General features: G+C 28.9%; 2 protein-coding genes across 4 annotated transcripts; both read left to right on the top strand.

Moving 5' to 3' along the window:
- Nucleotides 1-6,299: 6,299 nt before the first annotated feature.
- On the top strand, nt 6,300-10,146 carry LOC106777128. Of its 2 annotated transcripts, XM_014664655.2 has the most exons (6): nt 6,300-6,499; nt 7,625-7,742; nt 8,272-8,371; nt 8,826-8,912; nt 9,297-9,305; nt 9,673-10,146. In XM_014664655.2, exons 1-6 carry the CDS (start codon nt 6,439-6,441, stop codon nt 9,820-9,822), a joined length of 525 nt encoding a protein of 174 aa, XP_014520141.1. In that variant the 5' UTR covers nt 6,300-6,438; the 3' UTR covers nt 9,823-10,146. The 2 variants fall into 2 exon arrangements, with proteins under 2 accessions (XP_014520141.1, XP_014520142.1); XM_014664656.2 differs by lacking the exon at nt 9,297-9,305 and having other exon boundaries at nt 6,302-6,499.
- A 4,898-nt stretch (nt 10,147-15,044) lies between these two features.
- Nucleotides 15,045-20,772, top strand: LOC106777110 (protein PIN-LIKES 7). 2 transcript variants are annotated; one of them, XM_022775866.1, is made up of 12 exons: nt 15,047-15,131; nt 15,286-15,414; nt 17,280-17,501; nt 17,677-17,756; nt 18,323-18,447; nt 18,642-18,763; nt 18,858-19,067; nt 19,338-19,457; nt 19,586-19,686; nt 19,778-19,830; nt 19,917-20,105; nt 20,215-20,772. In XM_022775866.1, the coding sequence occupies exons 3-12, from the start codon at nt 17,364-17,366 to the stop codon at nt 20,337-20,339; spliced, it is 1,263 nt and encodes a 420-aa protein (XP_022631587.1). In that variant the 5' UTR covers nt 15,047-15,131; nt 15,286-15,414; nt 17,280-17,363; the 3' UTR covers nt 20,340-20,772. The 2 variants fall into 2 exon arrangements, with proteins under 2 accessions (XP_014520121.1, XP_022631587.1); XM_014664635.2 differs by lacking the exon at nt 15,286-15,414 and having other exon boundaries at nt 15,045-15,131.
- The last annotated feature ends 6,156 nt before the right edge of the window (nt 20,773-26,928 follow it).

The following is a 26,928-nucleotide window of genomic DNA, read 5'->3' as shown; positions in this document are numbered from 1 at the left end:
AAAAATTTAATTTATCAATAAAATAAAACAGTGAAATGAACTTTATTCTTATTTTTGTGAAAAATGATATTCATACAAATTATTTATATTTATTTTATATTTTTATTTTGTTATTCTAAAAATAAAAAAAAGATTTTTTATAATTATTTTATTTTTATAATATGTAATTAAATAAATGTAAATATATATCATCTATCATTATTATACTTTGGGTTAAATATGTTTTTAGTCCTTATACTTTGAGGCGATTTTGGTTTTAGTCCACTTTCAAACTATGGTACAATTTAGTCCTTCAACTTTAGAAAATTCTGGTTTTAGTCCTTTTTACCAAATTTTTTTAACTTTATTTGTTGTTTCAAACACGTTTCATTATAGCATTTGAATTGTTTATATTGTTTGACACATTTTTGCTTCAAAGTTAACTGAGAAATGTGCTTGAAACAACAAATAAAGTTAACAAAATTTGGTAAAAAGAACTAAAATCAGAGTTTTCTAAAGTTGAAGGACTAAATTGTACCATAGTTAACCAAAATCGCCTAAAGTATATAGACTAAAAACATATTTAACCCTTCTACTTTATTAAGAAAAGATCAATATAAGAGAAATGATTGATTAAGTATAAACAAAAGTTCTTGGAAAAATTCCATGTTTATTTTAAGTTCCAAAAGTTGACTGAATTAATTATCTTTGTCTTCTGAAATTGATATAATTTTTAGTGTCTTTCTTTTCACACGTTCTGTATATGCATGGGTTTTGATGTGAGAATTAAATAATATGATAAAGTGGTGTTATGCTCGTATGACGTTACTATAGATAAAAAAATATGTTACACCATTTTTTAATATAAAATTTTCCCCTTTGAAAATGTATCCAACCATTTTTTTTTATGATCAATGCTTTTATACAGTGTTTTAATAGTGATTAAAAACAAGAAAGTCAGAAAATAGTCAGAAAAAAAATATAAAATAAATAAAGATAATATTAAAATGAGTGTAAAAAATTTAAGTGTGTGAAATAATTATTTTTACAAAAGAAAACATACGTGTTGAATTGTATTTTGCAAAACGACACTCTAAAGGGCCAAAAATGCTGAATCATTATCTTGATTTCATGTTTGACAGTTTGCATCATAATAATGGAGCCAAGTTTGATCATGACGGTTATTACAGGCAACAGAAATAATAAAAGTTTTACACGACTCTTGATTTCATTGTTTTATTTTAGTAATAAAAAGTATGTTTGTGATTAAATGTAAAAGAATTAACTAAACAATAATAATAACTTATCGTGATATGAGTATAAACAATTATAAAAGTATATAATGACAATTTTGGTTATATTTTTTACAAATGAATAAAATATTTAAATTAGGAATAAATTTAATGTTTAATTTTTAATTGATTGTAAGATAATATTGGTATTTTTTTTATATTATCACATTTATTGAAATGATGTGAAACTCATTTTAAGTATTTTCTTTTTGTTTGTATTTATTTTATTGTAGTCCATAAAGTATTGTAAGTGTTTTTTGTCATTTATTTTCTTTTCTCCTTGTCTGTTAAGAAATAGTTTTCATTTTTGTCATACCAGATAATAACTTATTTTCTCTATATTCTAAAAAACCAAAAGGAAAAAATTAAAGTAAAAAAAATGTTCAATTATTGTGAAATAGAAAACAAAAACTAAGTTAATGTATCTTTTTGCACAAGTTCATTTATTTTCATGTTTAGAAAAAGGAAGAAAAGATGACATTAGTCATACTCTAGATTTTATATGACATTCTTTCTTTGAGGATTTTTAATGTAAGATGTTATATGTTATATATAATTATATTTGATTATATATATATATATATATATATATATATATATATATATATATATATATATATATATATATATATATATGAGTTGAATAACCTTTATATCTCGAGCCCAAATTTCAATAATAATTGTTAGAAGAATGTGAACAAAAATAAGTTTAGCTTGTTGAGATGATGGCCTCTTTCAATATTCAAATATTTTAAATTAAGATTTGAGATCTTTTAAATGAAATTTATTTAATAAAATATGTGGTAAGTTGGTAAAACTATTTTATTAAATCTACAAATATTCAACTCAGTTATTTTATGTCTTGTTTATTTGGATTCGAGAGAGAGTAATTGAGAGGATTTGATAATAATTTTTTTTTATTTGAATAGATTTGGAGATAAGTGAGAGTGAATTTCAAAATAAAATTTGTGAGAATTAAGGTAGGATTTTACTTCTAAATCTACTCTCACTTATTTCTAAATCTATTCAAATAAACAACAAAAACATTACTTTCAAATCCTTTCAAATCGTCTGAATTACTCTCTTTCAAATCTACTCAGGTGAAAAAGACTTTAATAATCATAGTAAATGTTTTTTAAAATTGGATCCACTATATTTACGTTAGTTTGTTGTCTCTTTCTTGAACTTATGTGCTATATAATAGAATTAAATTAAAAATATATAACATATTCAAAATTACAAGTATTAGTGCTAATATAAAAATAAAATAAAAAACAGTATTAATTTTGTAACATTTAAAAACACGTGTTATTACAAATCAAATTTCATTAAATATAGAAAGTATATCTTGAAATCACAACTTTTCAAATTAGTTTTATTTTCACATCTTTTAAACTTGATCCAATGAATTTTACTGCAACATTATTTGAATTGTTTTGTTTGACTAAACATGCTAAATGATCTCCCTTAAATTAATATTTTATAAAACTCGTAATTAATATGGTCTAGGATGCAAACTTCACCAAATGAGATCTGTAACTGTGCCGTGACATGGTAGAGAAGAATTCATCACATTATTATTTTTTCTTAATATCTAACTCATTTCTATTCCCTATAAAAAAAATAAAAATTGTAAAACAACACCAGATTCGTTGAATGGTGTATGATATCTATAAAATAAATTATTTTAAATAGATTTCAATTTAAAAAATGTTTTTTCTAAAAATATAGTTGGATGTACTTTTTTTTTTTCATTTCCTATTCTTTAATAATCTAATAATTCTGGGTAAACGTGAGTTTCACGATGATCGAAAATGGTGAGAACTAACTCAGAACCATCGATTAAATATAGTGTAACAAATTGAGATTCGGCTAAGGAATCCATAAATTAAAATATATTAAAATGTGATTACACTTAGGTCTTTTCATAAATAATGTATGCTAAATACCTTTGGGTCACGCAGACAGATCAATACATTAATGGATTCATCACTCCGTTCGATATTTTTTGTTGATTATATTTCTCAATCACATTGGTCGATTACGATGAATAATATGATCGATCATCATGGTTAATCGTTGTGATTGACGACTATAGATAGCCAGATTGCGGAATAAACATTAGATTAATTTTTAATTAATAATAATCACAAATTAACTAACTAATATTGAGTATATATGATTAAATTATGACTATATATATATATATTACAATCCTCCTCGTAACCCTTCTACTTATATACTTATATACTAGTATAATAAGTCATACACTTTTAATACTGAGAAAATAATCAATTATAAAAAAAATATAATAAATAATGTAAACTTAAAAGTTTGAGAAACTTCTTAACAAGTTTGAGTTTTATAACTTAAAACTAGTGAGTAATCCTTATAATGCTAATTCTAATTTAATGAAAAATAGAAGAGAATCATTATCGCAACCTTAGTATGTCCAGATAATTGGGAGCTTACTACATTTAATGAGCTTTTCTAGACCTGATATTGCTTATGCAGTAGGTAGACTGAGTAGGTACACTCAATGTCCAAATCAGGAACATTGGGATGCACTTGTTAGGCTTATGAGATACTTAAGAGATTCAATGGATTATGCCATTAAATATAGTGGATTTCCCACTGTACTATAAGGGTATAATGATGCTAACTGGATATTTGATTCACACGAGACAAAATCTACTAGTGGTTATGTATTCACACTTAGGGGTGGTGCGATTACATGAAGATCAGTCAGACAAACTATTATTGCAAGATCAACAATGAAATCTAAATTTGTTGCTCTCGAGATAGCTGGTAATGAGGCTGAGTGGTTGAAAAACTTCTTAGCGAACATTCCACTAGGAATGAAATCAACCCCATCGGTGTTAATACACTGTGATTGCCAATCGACAATAGCTATAACTAAAAAGAAGAATTACAATGGAGAAACAATTTGGTGAAGCAACTGCTAAAGAGTGGAACTATTTCCATTGATTATGTGAAGTCAGAAAGGAATATAGCAGATCCTCTGACAAAACCCTTGGGAAGACAAATGATATTAGAAACATAGAGGAGAATGAGACTTAAGCCACTTGCAAACAACAAGTGATGGTAACCCAACCTTTGTGATTGGAGATCCCATGAATAAGATTCATATGTGTAAAAACAAGTCACTTGTTAGTTCTGATAGCACTAAATTGATTTTAATCAATTATGTTCGGTGTGTGTGAAAGTGTTAAAGATTGCATTTTTGAGAGGTTAAACTTTGTCATTAAAATTCTATGTGGGAATTTTATTTAAACAAAGTTTTTAATGATTTTCATATCCCTTATGGGTGATGTATGATTTGCAGCATACACTTGATGAAATCACCTATGAGTGTCGAGTGGGGCCGCTTGCATGAGATCTTGGCATGATCTCTAGAGCACTCATGAATATCGGGCACGCGCATGGCCTAATAAGCGCAACACAGCGATAACAGCAAGAATTGTGGGGGTGTATTGTGATTGATAAACCTCTAACACANNTCAAGTGTCTTTGGTTCATATAGCTTGCTATACCAACTACACTGTGTTTTGAGTATCTCAATATATGACTGGTTCATATAGCTTGCTATACTCTCTGATGCATTACATCCTATGAAATCTAGAATAAAAGTTTATTATCTTTTCTCTCTTTTGCAATAAGTGGGGGATTGTTGTAACAATGTTAGATTATTGCAAAAGAAACGTTGTTATAAACAGAGAACTCTTTCTCCATTAAAACACAACCAAAATCAACTTTCTCTCTTTCTCTTTTCTTTTTTTCCTTTTCTAAAAATATTTTGGGTTAATTTATACTCTTTATAAAGTTTCTTGCTAGTTTTGTGATTCTGGAATACATTTCGAGAAGTTCCTGTTATATCTTGGAGGACTTACGCAATACACCGTAGATAAATTCTTAACAACAATGATCTATACGCCTCAATCAAGTTTTATTTTACTACAGTAACTTTGGTCAGTGTTGTACTTTTTGTAATTTAAGTATCAAATGCGTATCCGCGGGAAAAAAATGACAAGGATGACTGGAGTAAGATTTTGGTTAAAATTTGAAAAGCATCTTGATAAACAAGAAAAAAAAGTACTCTTTTAAAATAAAAATAACTTAAGACATTTTTAATTTTAATCTATGACAATTTCATTTGACTGACTATAATTACAGTCGAAGTCAATTATTATTAAATCATAATGTCAATACCAGCATATTAAAAAAATATATTTAAAAGTAAATTATTTTTAATATATTAAGATTAATTGTGTCCATATTGAAGATAAAATATTTTCAAAATTGAATGAGAAATTTTTTATTACCTACATATACACATGAAACTCTTTTTTTTTCCTCTTCAAAATATTTACAGAAAAACAAACAGAATTTATTGTATTTCAGTTTTATTTTTACGAATGAAAAATGGTCCACGAAACAGTTAGTTCAGGTTTTAACGTTTCATTCTAATTATAGCAATCAGTGTGCGGTAACGTATGGCAAGTGCTTTTTTATCCGTTAATTCACCAATGTAAATAAAACAAATAAGTAATTAGGTTTTGAATGGTATTTTCAGAACAATACCGTGTTATTGTAGTCAAGAAGATGATTTGATTTGGTTTGAAGTAGATAGAAATACTCTCTTCTTTTCTTATTTAATTAAGGTTATATTTAACCAATTTTCTATAAATACTCTAAAAATAAAAATAAAAAAAATATAAACTAAACGAAAGCTATGTATAGGGTAAAATGATATTTTGAAATAAATTAATAAAATATAATTTTTATAATTGGCATAAGTTAATTTTGAATTTTTTTAAGGAAAAACATTATTTTTTCATATTTTATTTGCATAAAATTTGAAATGTAAATATTAGTTTAACAGAGACAAAAAAGATAGAAGTCCATAAAACAGAATAAAAGTAAACTAATGGGCCATGGCAGAGAGAAACGAGCCCAAAGCCCAACTTCTTTAACGGTCTTTGTTAATAACGAAAGTAAAACGAGATCTAGCGACATTATCGAAGTGCAACACTAGAAGTAGTAGGATCTGTTGTTGTCTCTATTGGTTTCTACGACAAGCAAATCAACACTAACAGAGGAAAGGAGGGAAGAAAGAAAATCAGAGTTTTATTTTGGCTTTGCAGAAATGGCTACTCTATCAAGCTTCATCGCTTTGCCCAAGAATCCTAAGACCCACTTTCTCTCAGGTGATCACTTCCATCACTCTCATCATTACCATTTCCATACCAAAAAGGGCACCACTCTAAACTGAAAAAGCTGTTCCCTTTTTTCTTGCAATTTTTTTTCTCAGTTGCACTTTCCGCTGTTTTCCTTTAGATTTTTCTGAGGTTGTTCACTATGTCAAGTTTGCCGCTTTTATTTATGTGCGCCTGTGTATTTTGTAATTCTCGGATATTCCGTTAGTCCCTGTTTTTTTTTTTTTTTAATGAAAATGGAGGAGATAATTGTTTTGGGAATGGTTTTAGTTGTGTGTGACTTTGGTGTTTGGTTCCAAGATAATGGGGAAGTTTGATTAGATTCATTTAGTTGGATTGTGTTGAGAGATTCCTGTTTCGTTAGTCTATGTTTGTTTTGGGGTGAAATGAAATTGTGGAAGATGAGAATGTGAACTAAACTTTATTATTGTGTATATTGCCAATGTACATTGCCAATTTTTTCATTCTAACCTACTATAGCATACTGAAAATATATTTCATTTCGAGGAGGTGGATGATACATGCATGCTGCCTTCTTCTTTTATGTTTTGTTTTAGAGAAATATATAATTCGTCTGCAAAACATGCTATTGTATGATGTGCTGTCTGGTCCCCAAAAGTTTCCATAAGTAGAAATTATCCCCAAAGATGTGAACTTGTTAGAAAGTTTATAGGACATTGATAGAGTGAACTTTTTAGCAAGCCAAGGTTTTACCAATTTGTGCATAAGAAAATCTTCGAAGACCAAAAAATACAAGTAACCTCTTTCATAGATCGGTTTATATTTGCTCTTTGTTTTATTTTGCCTTTTGTAATTGTGTTGAAGTCTGTTTACATGTTAATATACTTTTGGAGAACATAATTGTGATGCCAGGGGATGCAGTGTTGGGAAAGGTTTATGGGTCTTTTTATCATTACAGGTTTCAGAGATTTTTATATATCTGTACGTGTGACAAATATCTTAATGAAAATACCTTTAAGCAAAATTCATGGAATAAAGAATGGTGTTTGATCCTTGCTACTGTAATTATAGTGGTAACTTATTAAAGTTAAACATATCCAACAACACCCCCTTTTTAATGATTTTCCAGTAATCTAATACTCAGATTAATGTCAGGTTCCTCATTGATGCCGATGGACAAATGCTTCTTGAAAATCAGCTCTGGTGAACAATTTCCTGGCTCCTCTTTCAGAGCTAAAGCATCACGTAACCAGCCACTTGTTATTCGAGCTGGGTACGATGAGTTAACCTTCTTGTGCATTCTTTCTCTGGGGTTGGAGTTACATGACTGTTTGGTATAAATTTAGAGTATGATTTGGGATGTTAAAATAAAACAACTGACATGCAGATTTTCAAAGAGAATGCTATTTCTAAATACTGAAAAAGTACGGCAGTTGTCTTAATAACCCACAGTACATAAGCAGAAAACAATATCTGAGCCACCTTATCATGGATGGACTAATTGATAAAAAGAATCTGACTCCTATTTTCTCGTCCTTAGCTAACAGAATAATGAACCAAGTAAAAACCACAAATAGTAAAAGCAGTTGACTTTATCGGGCATCACAAATATTATTAAGCTCCAGCTATTCTCGTTGTTTCATTTTGTGTTTCTAGTTAAACAGTGCTGTGATCATCAACTGTACCTTACGTTTAACTCATTTGGTTGTCTAAAATATTGGCTTGAGCATAATTTAAACAAGCTGGTATACCTTTTGGCATTGTGTAACTTTATAGTGTTTCTAATCTCTCTGCTAGAACAGTGGTGATGGTGGAAGATCAATGAGTGGAAGTATTTTTGTTGGTGGTTTTGTATTGGGAGGACTAATTGTTGGAGCATTGGGTTGTATTTATGCACCTCAGGTATGTCTGCAGAACCAACTTTTTCCCTTTTTAACTCTTCTTATTTCTTTTGATGTATCATTTACAGCAGGTGTCTCATTATCCATATAGTGTAATATTGTCTACTTAACTCGTGAAGAATGTACTTTACTTAGGTCAAAGTTTAGTTTTGCTCAAATCTGATGCGAATATAATAGTAACAAATCATTTACACATTGAATTCTGTATTAGTTAATTTCCATCATTCTTTTCTTGTAAAGTTGCAAGATAGTACCCTTCATTATTAATAGGTGTATCAAATTTCAATGTGCATCTATTTATGTCAGCTTTCTTTGAAATCATCAAATCTATGATGCTTTTCAACAATTTTTTGCAATGGTCTGATATGTGTCGATTTTTTTACTTGAAAGATTGTTTACTGAATGTAAGGTCAGGATAGAGATTATCTTTGACTTCTGTGATATTAACTTTGCAGATAAGCAGGGCAATAGCTGGAGCAGACCGTAAAGACTTGATGAGGAAACTTCCAAAATTTGTGTACGATGAAGATAAAGCTTTAGAGGTCAGCAAATTTCACTGCGGTTACTCTTAACTTGAAAGTTGAACATTTTTCTCATTGAGTGTGTCTGAATGTTTATTGAAAAGGAAGAACCTAGTTATATTTATTATACTAAATTCACTCCCCCCCACCGTCAATACAAAAATTAAAAAGGAAAAACATTACCAAAAATTAGTGCCTTGTATAGGCTCACGAGTTTATCCAACAACTGAAACCAATGACCCAAAATGAGTTGTGATGAAATCAGAAAATCTGCATGACCGAGGACAATACTTACACATAAATAAGTATTATTAAAACTATCACATTGACATAAAAAGCACAATATAATAAGCTAAATTCATTGTTGATATAACTTATTTACATTGATATATTTGTATTATGCAGGCAGTGAAGGTAAATCCTTATAAATTATGAAATATATCAGAAACTAAAAGTAACTATGAAACCACATCAGGGAAAAAGATGGGGGGCGAGGGATGTGCATTTCTGAGATACAATGTAAGTGTTTCTATAGTGGCTGTGGAGTGTGAAACATCTTTTGGGGAAGAAAGTGACTCACTAACATATCTGAGAGTTTATGGTGTGTGGTTGGATAGTTTTTCCTTAAAAAGAGTGACATGATATATCATTATTGATTGATATGCATTTGTTGATGAAAAAGAACCTGTGACAATTGTACTTATCTATTAACTTGTCTTTTGGTCTTACAAACTAATATAGTTAAATTACTGTTTTTTTCTTTTGTGAGTGATGAAAACAGAAGACTCGCAAGGTGCTGACTGAGAAAATAGCGCAGCTGAATTCTGCCATAGATGGTGTTTCTGCACAGTTGAGGCCAGACGTAGTCCCAAAGGAAGACCCAGATGAATTGGCATTGAGCTCAGAGGAAATGGAAGCTTCACTACAATGAAATCATTTGATGATATTTGAGCTCAAAATATCATCATCTCTCCTTTTCTTAGTCAAGAAAATATGAACTTTGGTTATTGGTTTTAAGTTTTAGGAGTTAAATTTGGTTATCTCATTTAACTATTTCATCTTATAATGGTTGGTTGTTTACGTATAGGATATATCTAGTGGAAACTTTTGTTTATTGTGAGAGAAATAAGAATTATAAAGTATAAACAGATTGTGGTTGTGAAGTTGATGACCATAACTTGCTTTTTCATAATTGAATATATTAATGTATGCAGTTGTCACAAGTTGATTATAGCAAACGTATTTATTGGATGGATATGCCAGAATCTTGGATTTATCATTATGTTCATATCAGGTTGTTGTGTGACATTGACAAATTTATACCAATAATTCATTTTGGTCGGAAACTTGTAATGTTACTAACATTTGAAGCAGATAACCTTGTATTCATGAATCTAACACTTGAAAGAATATGATGACTATGATTTTCTTCTTTTATAGTCACCAATAACATTGTCCCAAACAAATACGACGTTTAAATGCTTGTCTGCATCACTCATGACCATTTGACAGTATCTATGGGAATTTTTATGAAACTAATATGCAGTCTTTTAAATGCTTTTTTCATAATCCAATGAAAATTTTTATATACACTTTTAAGAAATACAAGAAAAATAAAATAGTTTTTCATTAGTTAAAATTAAGATACACACGAACTGAAAATAAGATTTTAAAAAAGTAATATGCAGACTTTTCATACAAATTAAATTATATATAAATTAATTTTATTTATGATTTTTTTTCTCAAATTTCATAGAAATATTTGTCTCATGGAATCCTATATATCAATCTATGTCAGTATTTTGTTATAAAAAATAAAAGAATGAAAAAAGTAATGAGTTATATATGTGTCTGTGAATTTCTTTATCAGAAAAATACATATAAATAAAAAATATATTAACTTAGGAGTATTCCAATCCATTTAAAACATTTACAAACAGCTGAAAAACTACATTATTAAAGGAATATTAGCACTTAGATTTTCCTGCATGTCTATAGTTTTTTCTTGCACCTCCATAGTTTTCTCCTTGCACTTCCATAGGTGAAGTAAAAAGATCATTTTACCCCTATTATCTCCTCTCTCACAATCCTCTTCTCCAATGGCACAACCACCTCTCCCTTAGTCTTCATTTTTTTCTTATGAGACATACATTCTAAATTGTATAATTTAAAATGTATTTTTCATTTTATATTCTGAACTTTACAATTTAATTATATAATTTAAAATACAAAATAAAGAATACATTACAGATTCAACAATTTAAAATACAAAATTTTGTTTCAAATTGTAGAAGTAGAATGTTTTTTTTTTCATCCAAATTACATAATCGGAAATATAAAATTTGTACTCTATCTTGTAGAATTTGAATTATTTCAAATTATACACTCTGAAACTCAAAGTGATAAAAAAAAAGGATAAAATTGAAATTTTCAAATATATATGGAATTATACTGCTGGAAGAAAGTATAAAAATGAATAAGAAACGCCCTTCGATTTCATGATATACCATCAATGATAACCCAACAAGAAAATTTGTCTCCAAAACACCGGGTTATACTACCTTAACATAACATTAAACTTTTTAGATTACTGATCTTTTTCTATAAAATTTTATATATATTTAAGTCCATGTCCATTATTAATAGAGTTTGATATGTATAGTTTTAAAGTCCATGGAATTGAGTGTTTATTTTAAATAATTTCTTTCACTTTTCAATTTTTATTTTTAATGATTGGATACTCAAATTGATTGGGTGTACCTACGGGAGATATAATGATGTTTAAGTTCACTGTTCAATCAGTTTAATAGTTAATGTTATAATAAATATGTGACAAAAATTCTAATAATCATATTTTTGACTTATAGTTATACATTTCTTAGTAGATTTCTAATTAAGATTGGTTTAATCATAATCTAATTCTGTTAAACATAATTACTGACCTATTTAACTTATATGGATGATTAATTTGATTAGCATAAAACAATTTCCTTCTAGTATGGGTGAACGATTTGGGGTAATGTAATTAATATGTATCAGCCAATACACATATAATAATCTATTTTTGATAGCGAATTCTTTAGAACTGTATTTGTTGTTTGATCTTTCTAAGAATGCTTTAAGGTGATTGTTTGGTGACATGTGTGCAATTCTTACTAAAATTAATTTACTAATTATTTTCTTCATATATATATATATATATATATATATATATATATATATATATATATATATATAAACTTTTTTTTATATTGTCGAACATGTTTTATGTTAATATTGTTTGACACATTTCCGTTTCAATATCAATTGAAAAATGTGTTTAACACGTAAAAAAACATTAAAATAATTGATTTAAAGAGAAATATATTCATTTATTTTTTAAATTTAAAGATTGAAATCTATCAAAATTTTATATAAAAATAAATTTTAATTCAACGTGAAAGTTTAAAAATTAAAAATATATTAATTTTTTTTTTTGGAAAATATACTAAACTAAAAATCATCCAGTGTGGTGAGTCTTACTTTTTCTTATTTGATTATTATAGGTGCGTAGAAGTGAGATCCAGTAATATAAAAAATTTGTAGATATTTTAAAGAAAAAAAAATTAGAAAAAAGAAATATGATGTTGATGAAAGACTTGGATCTTGAAGGAATCCGTGAGCATAAGATTGAAAGAGAACAAGTTGATGAAGCAATGTCAACGGCCATCAATATTTACTGAAAAAAAGAATTAAATTAGGAAAACCCAATCACCAAACAGCAACCTCACTTATTGGAAGGAAGATGCTGACAGATACACTGAAACATCCTAATACCGACAAAATTATGCCAAAACACATGCAAGTCTTCCTCTTCATTCCAAATTTTCTTCTTTATATAAAATACTTTTCATAACTTCTCGTGGAAAACAAACATTATATTTAATTAATCATATTTAACAAAATATTCTAATTACTAATACATTTATTATTTATTAGATATCGTATCACCTACTATAAAGAATCATTCATTAATGTCTAAATAAGTTGTTGCCAACTTCAAAATTGATTTGTATTCATATCTTAAAAAAGAAAATCAGTATCTTTTATATCCAACATTTCATAAATATGTTGATTCTAGTTACTTTATTACTTTAAATTTTTAATACTGTTAAAATGTTAATTTTGACAATGTTATGCTATATAAATATATATCCTTAATTATATGTTAATGCAGAAAATGACGAAATTATTTTATTCAACAAGTTAAACACAATTACTAAATGTTGAATACTAAAATATTTTAAATATGTCAATTTTAATAAGAGAAAATTTTAAGGGTTAAATACGTTTTTAGTCCCTATATTTGGGAGTGATTTTGGTTTTAGTCCATTTTCAAGCTATGGTACAATTTAGTCCTTCAACTTTAGAAAACTCTGATTTTAGTCTTTTTTACCAAAATTTTTTAACTTTATTTGTTGTTTCAAACACGTTTCATTATATCATTTGGATTGTTTACACTATTTGACACATTTTTGCTTCAATGTTAATTGAGAAACGCGTTTGAAACAACAAATAAAGTTAAAAAAAATTGGTAAAAAAGACTAAAACCAAAGTTTTCTAAAGTTGAAGGACTAAATTGTACCATAGTTTGAAAATGGACTTAAAACCAAAATCGCTCCAAAGTACAGTGACTAAAAACATATTTAACCCAAATTTTAAAGATCAAAAAGACTTATTTAACCTTAAATTGTTCAAGGAACTCTTAAGTTTGTTTATAGAATAATATTAATTTATATATAAAATTTATCTAATGTAACTTTTATGGATTTTTGTTTTTTAATTTATATTTTAACCTAAAATACTTGTTTTATTTTCTTCTGAAAGTTGTTATATAAAAAAAGATTTTCTTTTATGCTCTAATAAAGTTTTCTCTTGAAAATCCATGTGATGAGCTTGATTATAACGTAGCAAAGTTTGGTTGCTCAATAATATAATACCAGCTGAATGTTGTGATTCTCATTTTAAGCTATTTTTATTTTATTTTTTTCTTAAAAGTTGTATTTATTAGATAGCAAGTTAGGTTGAATACGGAAGCTAATAAGGACTCGGTCTTGAACAAAAGCAATCATAAGTTAAATGAAACTAAAAAAGAAATAAATGTTTAATTTCCTTAAGTAAAATATTATTATAAACAATAGGAAAAATATACATATTTTTCACAAACACTTTTAAGTTAATTTCATTCGACAACATAGTAGATATTTATAGATAAAATTTGATCCGAATAATTAATATTATAAAATATTTATTAATTATGAATAATTATTATTTTAATATCTGTTTATTTATGAATTGGTGTAACTATCATATTATCTATATTTGTTAGTATTATCATCTAAAAATTAAAGTTTAGTTTATATTTTATTAAATTTAATTTAATTAAAATTCAAATTAATTTATATTTTACTAAATTAAATTTTAATTTATATTGTAATTTTATTTTAAAATTTTATAAAATATCATTTTTTAATATATTTGGAGTATTTACATATATCAGCGGATTTTAAAATATTAATAAATAATTTTAAATAACAAAGTAAATAATTAATAATTTTCTTTTTTTGTTAGAGATGAAATATTGGATAAACATTATTGAAAACCGATGCGATCCATTGTCATCTTGACAACTCAATTCAAATCAATTAGCAAAAAAGTAAGAAAATAGTAATATGGTTAGAGGTCTTACTTGGGTAGGTTGATATGATTAGATTAGATAAAGTAATCTTAATTAACACAAATAATAATTATTAATTGGCAGGTAGCATAAAATGAAAGGAAAGAAAAGCTTACCATATACATAGTCTGAGTTCTAATATACTTGGTAAATTCTAAAATAATTAATATATTAATAAAAGTGTAATTTCTTTTTTATGGAAACAAATAAATAATAAAAGAAAATGACTTAAGCCTACGTGTACATTTCCAGTGTCCCCAAAATAATTCATAGAATAACATTGAACTTGCACCTATTTTGCTTATTGACTCCTCAACCTTGGTCAAACTTGGAGGAGAGAGAGAACAATCTCTCTTTCTCTCTCTCTCTCTCTCTCTCACTATATATATATATATATATATATATATATATATATATATATATATATATAAACGAAACTCATTCTTCTGCGGCAACTGTCTTCTCTCTCCTTCCAACTCACTTCTTCGTAGCAGTTCTTTCGCAGAACATTTCTGCGAATCCAGGTTTCCATTTCTTCTTTCTTCTTTCTTCATTCATTTCAACTGTAATTTTCCATTTACAAAGCATGTTTTCGTTTCATATACATTAATCACTGTTAGAAATCTTAATTTATTTCTTTTCCCTTCTCAGTTTCAAAGCCTAGCTTTTCTTTTTCAGATGCTTTCTGTAATCATGGTATATACGTAAAAGATAATCCGTTTCGTCGGAAACGTTTTGCCTGCTGAGATGTTCTTATTTTGGGGACGGCATTTTTACCTATATGCATGTGTCAATATACGTATAAATGTACGTATGTAGAATAATAGCCTTCTCGATACTGTTTGTTATGTACTTTAGTGTTGTTCATATTTGTTTAGGATATTATGCAGATTTTCATCAGATTGCCACTGATATCATTAAAGAAAAAAAGAACGATTCTTTTTTACACCTTTAAGCTTTTTTATATTTTTTTGATACTGTTTTTTTTTTTTTCTTTTACTTTTTATTATCTTCTTTCTTCAAAATATATAAAAATTTATACTTATATAATATTTTACTCCTGTATTTTATGTTATGATACTCTTACTCATTATTAAAACTCTATAATTAAGAAAAAACAATTGGAAATATAAAAAAAATATACCTAATTTTTTTTACGTATACTTCTATGAATAAGAAGTTTTAAGTTGTCCAATAGAAATTAATAGAATAAACAGAAATAATAAATAGACTCTCCACTTTTAAAAACCATCATTATTTTTTATTATCAAAATAACAGCAAAAGTATACTTTGGAGGCCACGCTGTATAAAGAAAGTAGGTATTGAAAATTCTGTATATACATACGAAGCCTCTGATGATAGAATTGTAGCAGAAGTTTCTTTGATCTTCTGATAGAGTTATATTTCAATTTTACAACTACAACTTTGCTGCCACGTGGTGTCTAAGAAAACATGTTTGCTTAAACAGTTTTATAAGCTTTATTAGATGTATTTTGCACCACGTATTTTCTTTTGACACCACATCTAATGACTCAGCATTTTTGTATATTTGATTAAGTGCCATCGTGTGTATATATATATATATATATATATATATATATATCAGATCTAGTTTAAGGAAAATTTGTTATTTTATTCAGAAAACTAATTAAAAAGCATTGTAAAAATCTCACCCTTCCATGCATTCATGTCTTAGTGTTTTATAGAAGATTTATTAAATTTATAATCATATGAAACCCTAATATATTGATTCATAACTAATTAAAAAAACACATCTTGTCTTTTTTGGATGGAGGCAAAATCAACCTTTTCTTTTTTTGCTTTTCGGGATGTGATCCCATCTATAAATAAATTAAAAAATTAAAATTATTTTTAAAATAGATTTTGGGTTTAGTATTTTGTTGTGTTGCCATCAATCATTCACCTTTTGACATAAAACTGCAGTAAGTAGTGGTGGGCAGTAGTGGGCTGAAGTTTGAACGTGAAGGCCAAACACAGAACAAAACCATCACTTGGGGGAGGTAGATCTGGAAATTGATTAACGTGCCAAAATTTTAGAAACATTCTAAAAAATGAACTGTATGTTTAAAAATTTAATAAGCAATTACCAAAATAATTATTGAACACAAATTAGGAAGTTCTATCATGTTGGTATAAATAAATTACTATGAAATCGCGTGGTGTAAAATTTAGAAGTGTGGGACTTGTATGTTTGTTAATGCCACTTTATAAAGTGGACTTTACAGCTTCTTTCTGTGCATGTTTAAGAAGTACTCAAGTTGGAGAGGAATCTGTCAACGTTATACGTCCGTATAAAAGGATTCATTTGATTTCAGAAACCCTGTTGTCTCAGGAATCAACGCCTAACGTAACACTGCACCACCTACTCCGACGAATTTGAGGATTCTGTCGTGATCTCTGGCTTTGTCTTTAGGAACTTCTAGCTGATTTGAAATAATTAAAAACTGATTTAGTGATAAACCACGGCCAGTTGCAGTTTTCGAAACTAAACTCAGTTAGTCCAGTAAATATATTGAATATGATACTCACCAATTGGCTGTGACCCCACTTGAAAACACTAGTCAATCATTGGTTACTGTGACACTTTATCACTTTCTTTTTCTGGTTCTGGATTCGAATGACTCATGGCTGTGCTTTCTTGTTTATATAGGGGGAAATAAAGCTGAAAAAAAGAGTCCAGTAGTAATATTTAGCAAAGAAAAGAAGTAGATCAGCACAAGAACATCAAAGGAAGATGGGTTTTGTGGAACTGTTGGAGGTGGCTTCTATGCCAATTATTCAAGTCCTTCTTGTCAGTGCATTGGGAGCTTTGATGGCAACTCGGTATTTCGATAATCTTCTTTCGCCTGATATCCGGAAAGCTTTGAACAAGGTAAGATATATTCACGTCATGTAAAACATATATGTAATCATTATTGTGCTAATATTCGCCTGTTAAAAATGTTCCTCCATTATCAGAAAACAAATGCAACGCAGATTCTGCATGGTTCTTATCAAAATAGTAACCTTTTTTTTTTTTTTTGTGTTTTCCTTTCCCTGTTTTGCAGATTGTCTTCCTTATATTCACTCCTGCACTTATATTTTCCAGTTTCGCCAAGAGTGTTTCACTTGAAGATATGATATCATGGTACGAACCGAGAGATTTAGTTTCAACTCTCAAATACTTCGTATGATGTTGAGTCAGTTTTAGAGAAACGCTGATCAGAATGAAAACAGTTTTTGTCAAACATGCAAGAACTATAATTTCAGTCAAAGCTTTTCTATGAACCAATTTTCGTATAAGAGATGAGCCAATCTTATATATTACCAGTTTTATCCATCTATATACTTATTTTTATAAAAGTGACATTGTTCCACGTTCACTTTTCGTGCCTCCGCCAGCAATTTACTAAAACTCTTCACTCATTTTCAAAAAGGGAAACGGATCATATTGCATTGTTTATTTCTGTCAGAATATAATAACCTCTGTTAGGGGCAGAGAAGATGAGAAATCTCACTCATTGGCACTGCAGACTACAGAGACATAAGCTTCATTAATTTATAACACAGACTTTGATGTTGTAACAGATTTTTGTCACCGACAGTACTACTGTGTATTTTTTTGTGCATGTTTGATGATTGAGAGTAGAGGAGTATAAGTAACTTATTCTTTATGTATTAATTAATTGGTTGTTTTCGGCCTAACCTTTGCAGGTGGTTTATGCCCGTTAACGTTGGACTTACCTTCTTAATTGGAGGAATCATCGGATGGATACTTGTGAAATTACTGAAGCCTAATCTGAAAGTGGAAGGTCTTATTATTGCTGCGTGTTCATCAGGTATTTCATGGCATAGTATGTTCAGAAAGAGTAAAATTTGAAGGAATAGAGAAGCCGAAGGTGGAAAAATTGACTGTGTTTAAACATGGATGCATGTCTTGATACACTGTAAAATTTATAAGCCGTGTCTCAATAATTTTATGAGATGAACTTCATCTAAAATGTTTTTGTTTCATGAATGCTTCTTTTATCAGGAAATATGGGGAACCTTCCTCTTGTTATTGTCCCTGCTATCTGTGACGAGAAGGGAGGACCATTTGGTGAGCGTGATGTTTGCCGTAGTAATGGACTCTCTTATGCATCTTTCTCTATGGCGGTGAGGCCTCTATTTTCTTACAGTTAAAATTTTGCTAATAGCATATTGTCTTGTGTATCTTATTATCTCGTCTTGTTTTGTTAATTGTACGTAGCTTGGTGGCATCTTCATCTGGACCTACACTTTACAGACTATAAGAAGCAGATCATTGAAATTTAAGGCACTCGAGGCTGCTGAGGTCATGAAGGTTCCCAACAAAGAGTTTGATGCTAATGCAGAAACTCTCCTTCTCAAGGATAATGACATCCAAAACACCATAGAAGTGCCCACATCTACCTATTATGGTGACACTGAAAACCAAATTGTAAGACCAACAACTCCTGCACTCTAATATAGCTATACTTGTTTCAGCATAGGAGGGAAGATTTTGAAAATGAAAACTAGTTTACATTTATTCGGCATTAGTTTAATAAAGAATGTGAGAATCTATCTAACTATATGAAAGTGATTATCCACACAGTTCATTTAATATAATCTTATTTATTTCATACCTGCTCAAAGCATGCATATAGCACATATCTATATCAAACATCCTCGAAAACAACTAGTTAATAAAAGGGATGTGAATTCTCAGCCTGTAGACCAAGTTCATCAGTCCAGTGGATCAGAGAAGACCGAATCGCTATGGCATAGAATAGTGGAAGTTATTAGTCAGTTTCTGGAAGAACTCATGTCACCACCAGCAATTGCAACAGTGAGTTTCCTTTTTCTTCTGCTTCCCTTTCTGTTTACTTTGTTAGATTCTTTTCTGGATTTTGGTCTGTAGTTTGTACTACTTCAATGTAATATGACATTCACCTACTTCCTTATTTGCACTATCAGTTTCTTGGTTTTCTCTTTGGTGCGGTTGCATGGCTAAGGAACCTAATAATCGGAGACAATGCTCCACTGCGTGTCATCCAAGACTCTCTCCAATTACTAGGGTATGTAACTTTGCTCACAAAACCAAATTGTTCTGCAGTACTAGTTTTTTGACAACCACGCTGTTATCTGATTGAACTCATTGTTTTTCAGGAATGGAACCATTCCTTGCATCACCCTTTTGCTTGGTGGTAACCTCACTCAAGGTATAAAAGAACTAGCCACCATAAATATCATACAGCATACTAACCAATTGCATGGTCCAAAAACTGACTTAGCTTTGAAATTACAGTGGGCTTGAAATCATCTACTATCAAACCATTGACCCTCATCAGCATCATCATAGGCCGACTTTTCCTGCTACCTTTGATTGGACTGTTCATTGTAAAAGCAGCAGCAAACTTTGGCTTACTCCCGGTTGATCCTTTGTTTCAGTATGTGCTGGTGATGCAGTATGCCATGCCACCGGCTATGAATATCAGTAAGTCAAAGATTCATGTCACCTACACATGCTTTTAACAGTATCTTTTCTGAATCTTTGATATGCTATAGATTTCTCATTGACAAAATTCAATGCATTCATTACGCAGGTACCATGGCTCAGCTGTTTGATGTAGGAAATGAAGAGTGTTCAGTTATACTACTTTGGACATATAGTGCTGCAGCCATAGCACTCACTGCTTGGTCAACATTCCTCTTGTGGGTGTTATCTTAGGGTGTCTTTGGTTCCTGACTTTCCTAAATCAAAAAAGAGAAAAAATAAAAAGCAAATACAGAAACTCTTCAGAATATCAAACTCTTGTACATACTATGGCTGTGTGACTAACTCTGTTATACAGCAGTTTTCTTTCACTCCTTCTGTTCTGTTCGAGGTCACATGAAGAAAGAGGAATTTTGAGTGTAATTTTGGCTTTGCTTGTTCTTCTATCAACCTCTGCTACACAACAAAGAAGTTAGATGACTGAAGAGTCAGTCTTCTATGATTAGGTTTTTAGTGTTTTTGTATTTATATAGTTCTCCGTTGGAAAGAGAAAAGAAGGTCCAATTTTTCTCATTCTTTGTATTTTATTCATTTTTATTTCAATTTTTGCAGTTGTAATTTAGTAACACTCTATGTTTAATAATAATAAATTGTTAGAAAAGTTTCACTAATTAGTCTTAATTATTGTTTGATAAAAGTTTGTTAAATAATATTTAAGATATTTATGGATATTTCATCCGCCCGAAAAAGAATGATTTTTGACATCGTATTTTTTATTTAAATTTGTAATTTTATATTTTATAAACTATTTTTTATTTTAGGTTAATAGAAAAAATAATAAAAGTAGAAGTTATAAGTGGATTGGAAAATAACTATTAATTTTTATTGGATAATGATATTTAGATAATATTTTTTTCACAACATTTGAACATTGATTACGTGTCAATCTGTGATTGGTCAAAAATTACTCCACAATAATGTTTATAATTATTATTATTATTGATTGTGGAATAATTTTTGATCAATCACATATTGACACATAATCAATGTTCAAATGTTGTCAAAAAAATATTGTCTAAATATCATTATCCATTTTTATTTTACAAAACCTTCGTGTGTTTCATCTTCTATCTTCTCATAACATGTAAACGAACACGCTTTAATTACAATAACCTTCAGAAGTAAATTTTCATACTTACAAAACCTTTTGTCGGATTCTGTTTTATTTTAATGTTCATATCTTGCAGTATTAGAAAGTTATTATTTATAGAATCTTATTTTTAACATTCCAATATATAAAAACTACTAAAAGAAGACATACATAAATGAAAACTAACAAGAAATTTAAGACTATTAGAACAAGAAATCCTATTTTTGACAGACCAAAGATTATCTATCATGTTGCTTTCCTTTCTCAATCATACGATGAACACTCTCAAAGATGTCCTTTTTAAACTCATACCATTTTAAGGTGATCACAGCAAAAGAGAAAACACACACAGACAAAAGTAAGAGTAAAGTAATTGTAAAACAATCATTCATATTATGGTAAATGCAACATAATATTTCAAACACATAATTAGTAGAATATTTTCCCCATTCACATGCGACTCGGACTTGGCCAATCCTTTATTATATAATATAACTATCGAGCCATGAAAAGTTCTGCACTTGTGTGGTGAAATAGCTGACTCACTCAAAGCTGCCACACAGGGTTAGTCCTTAAAACCCTTTTACCACCATGAAGAAAGACCCACAGGTTGAGACCTTCTGCTTTTCTCACGCATGACTCATCACTCTCTAATTGAGCATAGATGATCATTAGAGTGTCAGGATAATCCTATATTGGCTTCTTACAATTTATACTAATCTCACATAAATTACTCACAAGAGATTTCCTCATTGGAATTCTCATTTACAATATTTTAGTCACATATCGATAACCTCATACTCCTTTCATTCAAACATAAATAAACCATGAACTATCCACAAAAGAATCAAAATAGCCTAAACAAGTATCAGAGAACACCTAAAATAACTAAAAACAAAACATGCTTGTTGGCCCCTCAACGCTACTGCAACCAGAGAGTTAGCGCCCAGACTGATGCTCAGCGTCCTGTGACCCCAGAGCTGGCACCTAGGCTGGCGCTCAACGCCATGGCAGATCAAATCCCTCTTTTTCTTTGACCTTGACACTTCTCTCCCAACTTCTACTACTCCCTAGGACCCTACAAATACTAAGAAACCTCATAAAACTTCCCTCTAGCTCAAATTTACCATTCCAAACCTAAACAACCTCTCTAAGCTACCCAAACTCGTTTCAAATTCTTCTAACAGCCATTTTACTGCAAAATCTGCATAAACCAATTTTAAATGACTTAATAATGGACTCTAGATTCACCAATTCCACCCATAATTACTTCCTTAGAAATTCACTACCTAAATCCCTTCTTTTTGACCAAAAACTATGCAAATACCCCCTTACAAGACCTCTACTACAATATATATTAGATTTTACTGTTTTAAAAGTTCCAATAAGTCTAAAATAACTCAAAAACAGTCCCCAAACTGTTACTGCTATTAAACCATCATTCCTTCTAAAATTCACCTCTCAAAACCCCAAATTTCACTCTAAAATGGTATAAAATGCACTCAAGTGTTACTTTTCAATTTCAAATTCATACTATAAATATTTTAAGACTTAAATCAAATATAATAGACCCAAAGACCTTTACTAAACTGCATAATTCTCTTTAAACCCACTAATCCAATATTTGACATGCTAACACCCATCACTTTAAATCTCCAATTTATATTCAAAATCCCGAATCCTTCCAACTATCAATAATAACATAGTTTTATCTCAACAACATCTCCATTTCATCATAATATAAGTTTTACAACAATCATACATTCAAAATTTAAAAAACACATCATAAAGGCATTTTCTCATATTTTTCTAAATTTCACACCACGAACAATCATATAATCACATGCACACCAAGTGACAAATTTCAAACATTTTTCTACTAATATAAAAAGCAAATTAGCTTCCCTTACCTCTCAAAGAAATTTCCCGACTCTAAAAATGCTCTGCTGATTACTTGAATCACAAGGAATACTTAGACAAACCTACGAAACACCAAATTGGAAACAAAAAGAGTCCTTAAAATTGTAGATGAATCAATAACGTGTAGGATATGCATGATTACACATGCAACAATATTAAATTCCTCTAAAACAGATTTCAAAATGGAAGGGAAAAAAGTAGTCGAAACTTATTTGCTCTGTTTTGCCAGTTGAGAAAGAACGCGATCCAGATTGAAAACGTGTATTGGATGATTGAGAGGAACGTTGAGTAGTGGTATTAAAAGCAGCTTGAGAGGGAGTAGATTCAACGGCATGTAAATACATTTCAAAACTCTCGGCAACAGAAAGAAGATCACGAAAAACAGGCAGTGGTCGCATGGCTAATTGAGATGCACCAAAGCTAGTGAAAGTGGGACCTAAACCCCGTATAAACCAGTGTAATTTATCTAAATCATCCACTGGTCTACCCATAAGGTTGAGTTGATCACATAAGCCTCGAAACGTTTTGGAAAACTCCCTAACAGTGGATGAGCCTTTTGTAAGGTGCAACAGTTGATCTCTGATCTCAATTTCTCTTTGCTTGGAGTCACCACCGTAGAGGGATTCAAGAGTAGTCCAAATCTGTTGTGCGGTGTCACAGTGCAGTACTTCCGCTAGAGTCTCTTCAATTAGGGAGGCCTGAAGAAGACTTACAAGTCTTTGATCTTGTTGTTTCCACGTAATAAAGGTTGGATTAGGAACCGTCAAAGATCCACCAACAACAGGCAATTTTGCAGGAGGAATTGTGATTGAGCCATCAATATGACCATAAAGGGCCTGTCCTTTGAGAAGAGGAAGGAGCTGACGACGCCAGAGAATGAAATTGGTTGAGGTGAGACGTATGTTTAACATGTGGATCATGGTGTTAAAGGAAAAAACACCATCAGTATTAGCCATAGGGAAGAAAAGAAAAGAAGAAAGGGTAAGGAAGGATCGAAATTAGGCTGATACCATGTAAGGATTGTAACAAATGTGTTTTATTGATCTTGAAAGAGTTCCAACATACAATATATAGAATGTACATAATCATAATTAAGGAAATAATATATCAATTATTTAAGACAGAATCAATTATGCAGAAACTAAATAAGGTAAACTATAATCAAATATATTATTTCCTATCATGCTCTATTGAAGAAACTGATCGGGTGGAAAAGTAGAATTCATTACCGTTGTCGATTAGGTACCTCGTGATCGTCAAAAGGATGACTCGGGAAATTTAATTCTTAGAGAGAAGGTATAAAACTCTAGAAATTTGATTTTTAGAAAGATGATATGTTTTAAAATAATGAAATTCGTTTATAGCAAAACTATTTATAATAAAACTATTTCATATTAAAATAATCGAATCTCACTATTTTTACACTATCACTAATTTTTTTTTATTTTTTAGTTTTACATTCATGTGATAAATAACTAATAAAAGAATATTAAAGAGTAATTAAGTTTTAGGATTTACATAACTTTTTGAGAACCAATTTCTTAAAAATCTCATACCTTGCAATATTTTATACATTTCAAATGGTTCTTATTTCTTGATATGAAAACATAAAAAAAAATTAATAACTTGTCATAAATTACAAATTGATAGGGAAATGCATCTTCTTCCTACGATGCCTTGCATTTTCATAAATATTTTCTGGAACTTAAATTTTATATATAAAAATATACAATTTAAAATATATTTTTTATTTTAAATATACACTTTAAAATATTTTTTACATTTTAAAATATAAAAATTATATTTTAAATTGTACAATACAAAATATATTTATATTTTAGATTATATAATTAAAAATATAAAAAGTTATATTATAAATTCTAAAATCTAAAATACAAAAAATATATGGAGTTACAGTTTGGATTTATAGCTGTGCTGAAAGAAATGGCCATTGTGAAATCATTGAATTAATTTTGATTCATGGTCATAGAGTTGAATAGAAGGTGTCAGAAATTTACCCTTTTAGCCTTCACATTGAGCAATTGAATGTATATTGAAGTAATTAATTGAACTCTTTAAAATATTTTTTATTTTGATGTTGTTTAAGTCATGGAATGAAAGGAGTAATTCTTTATTAGTCTCTTTTAATATTATTGACTCTGTTAGTAAATGCAATTAAGAAATATAAGTTATTATGTTAAGAATGTTTAAAAGTAATCTATATTTACTCAAAATTTAAAAATAAAATAAAATAAAAATTAAAGAAAATTAAATATGTTTTTAATCTTTAAATTTAACATAATTAAAATTTGACATGTAACTTTAAAAATATATAAATATAATTAATGACATTAATTTTTGTTATTATATTACATATTGGTGTGTGACCTTGATACCATCCAGTCTTGATGCTAGATCCAGATCCGTGAGATTGGAGGTGAGAATCAACTCTGAACAGCTTGAAATCCAATGGAACAGTAGCTGTGATGGATTCCAGTGCTGGTTTGGCAGAGGAGAGTAACTCTCGGGTTTGATGAGATGAAGGGAATGGTTGCAGCGGAATGTTGGTGATTATGGTAAGGTGAGGTGAAGGCAAGCTTGAGTGAGTGGTTAACTACTTCAGAAGGCCTCTATAATGGAAGAAAGTAGCAATGGAGTTAAGTGACTTTCGGATGAGAGAATTGTGCTTTCATGAGCAGAATTTCTTTTCAATATTTCCAAAAGTGAGCTACAAGCTTTGCCTATGAGATTTTATAGATCAATCTCAAGGCTAAGCATGCATATTACACGTTTCAGATCTGAAATGCTAATTAACTACCCATGTGCTAAATGTGTGGCTTCTAGAAAGCTTTATTTAAACACATGTAAAATATGCTAGGTGCCTATGAAAGAGTAAACACTAATGTCATCCCCTTTTATGTTAGGCACACCCCTCCTTTTGTAGAATTGTCCATTTTATCCTTCACCATGCTCTTGGGTTGTTCTTTATTTGGTGGGCTTGGGCCCCGCGTCTCAGACCTAAAAGATCATTTAACACTTAAAACAAAATTAACATAATTAAATTAAAATAATTATATTCAAAATTTGAGATAAATAAATTTTAATTTTGTGTTTAAATTTAGACATTAAAAATATATTTAATCAAATTAAATATAATTATAACACATGATATTCATAAATATTTTGATGTTATATATATATATATATATATATATATAATTTGTGATAAATTTGATATCTTTGTGTCGTTAGATTTTTTTCATTATTTATATGACATAGTAGTTATTTCTAATAAATTTTCATTTCATTTATATAATATTAAAATAAACAAATTAGATATTAATTTGATATTAGTGATTTTAATTTAATTTAATTTAATTTTTAAAGAAATAAATTAAATGTATATAAAATATAAAATTTTAGTAATATTTTTAAATATGTAATTTTATGAAGTGTCTTTAATAAAACAAACTTAAATATTATTTTCAGTTTTAAAATTAATTACTTTATAATTAATAATGTTAAAGTTTTAAAATATTTTAATCTATTTATATATTTTCGATTATTTTCTTTTTATAAAGTACTTAAAATATTTTAAATTGAAACTCATCTATTTGTTTGTGAATTAAAAGAGACGAGTGTTACTTTTCATATTACTTATTTTTATGTTTTAAGTATTAAAAAAATTATAAAATTTTATAATTGATTTTGAATAATATTACACAGTAATAATACTTTATATTAACCATAAAA

The sequence above is a fragment of the Vigna radiata genome, chromosome 11 (genome assembly GCF_000741045.1).
Source record: "Vigna radiata var. radiata cultivar VC1973A chromosome 11, Vradiata_ver6, whole genome shotgun sequence".
NCBI lineage: Eukaryota > Viridiplantae > Streptophyta > Magnoliopsida > Fabales > Fabaceae > Vigna > Vigna radiata.
Note: the sequence above shows the minus strand (reverse complement) of the source record. Positions and strands in the feature narration are given on the sequence as shown.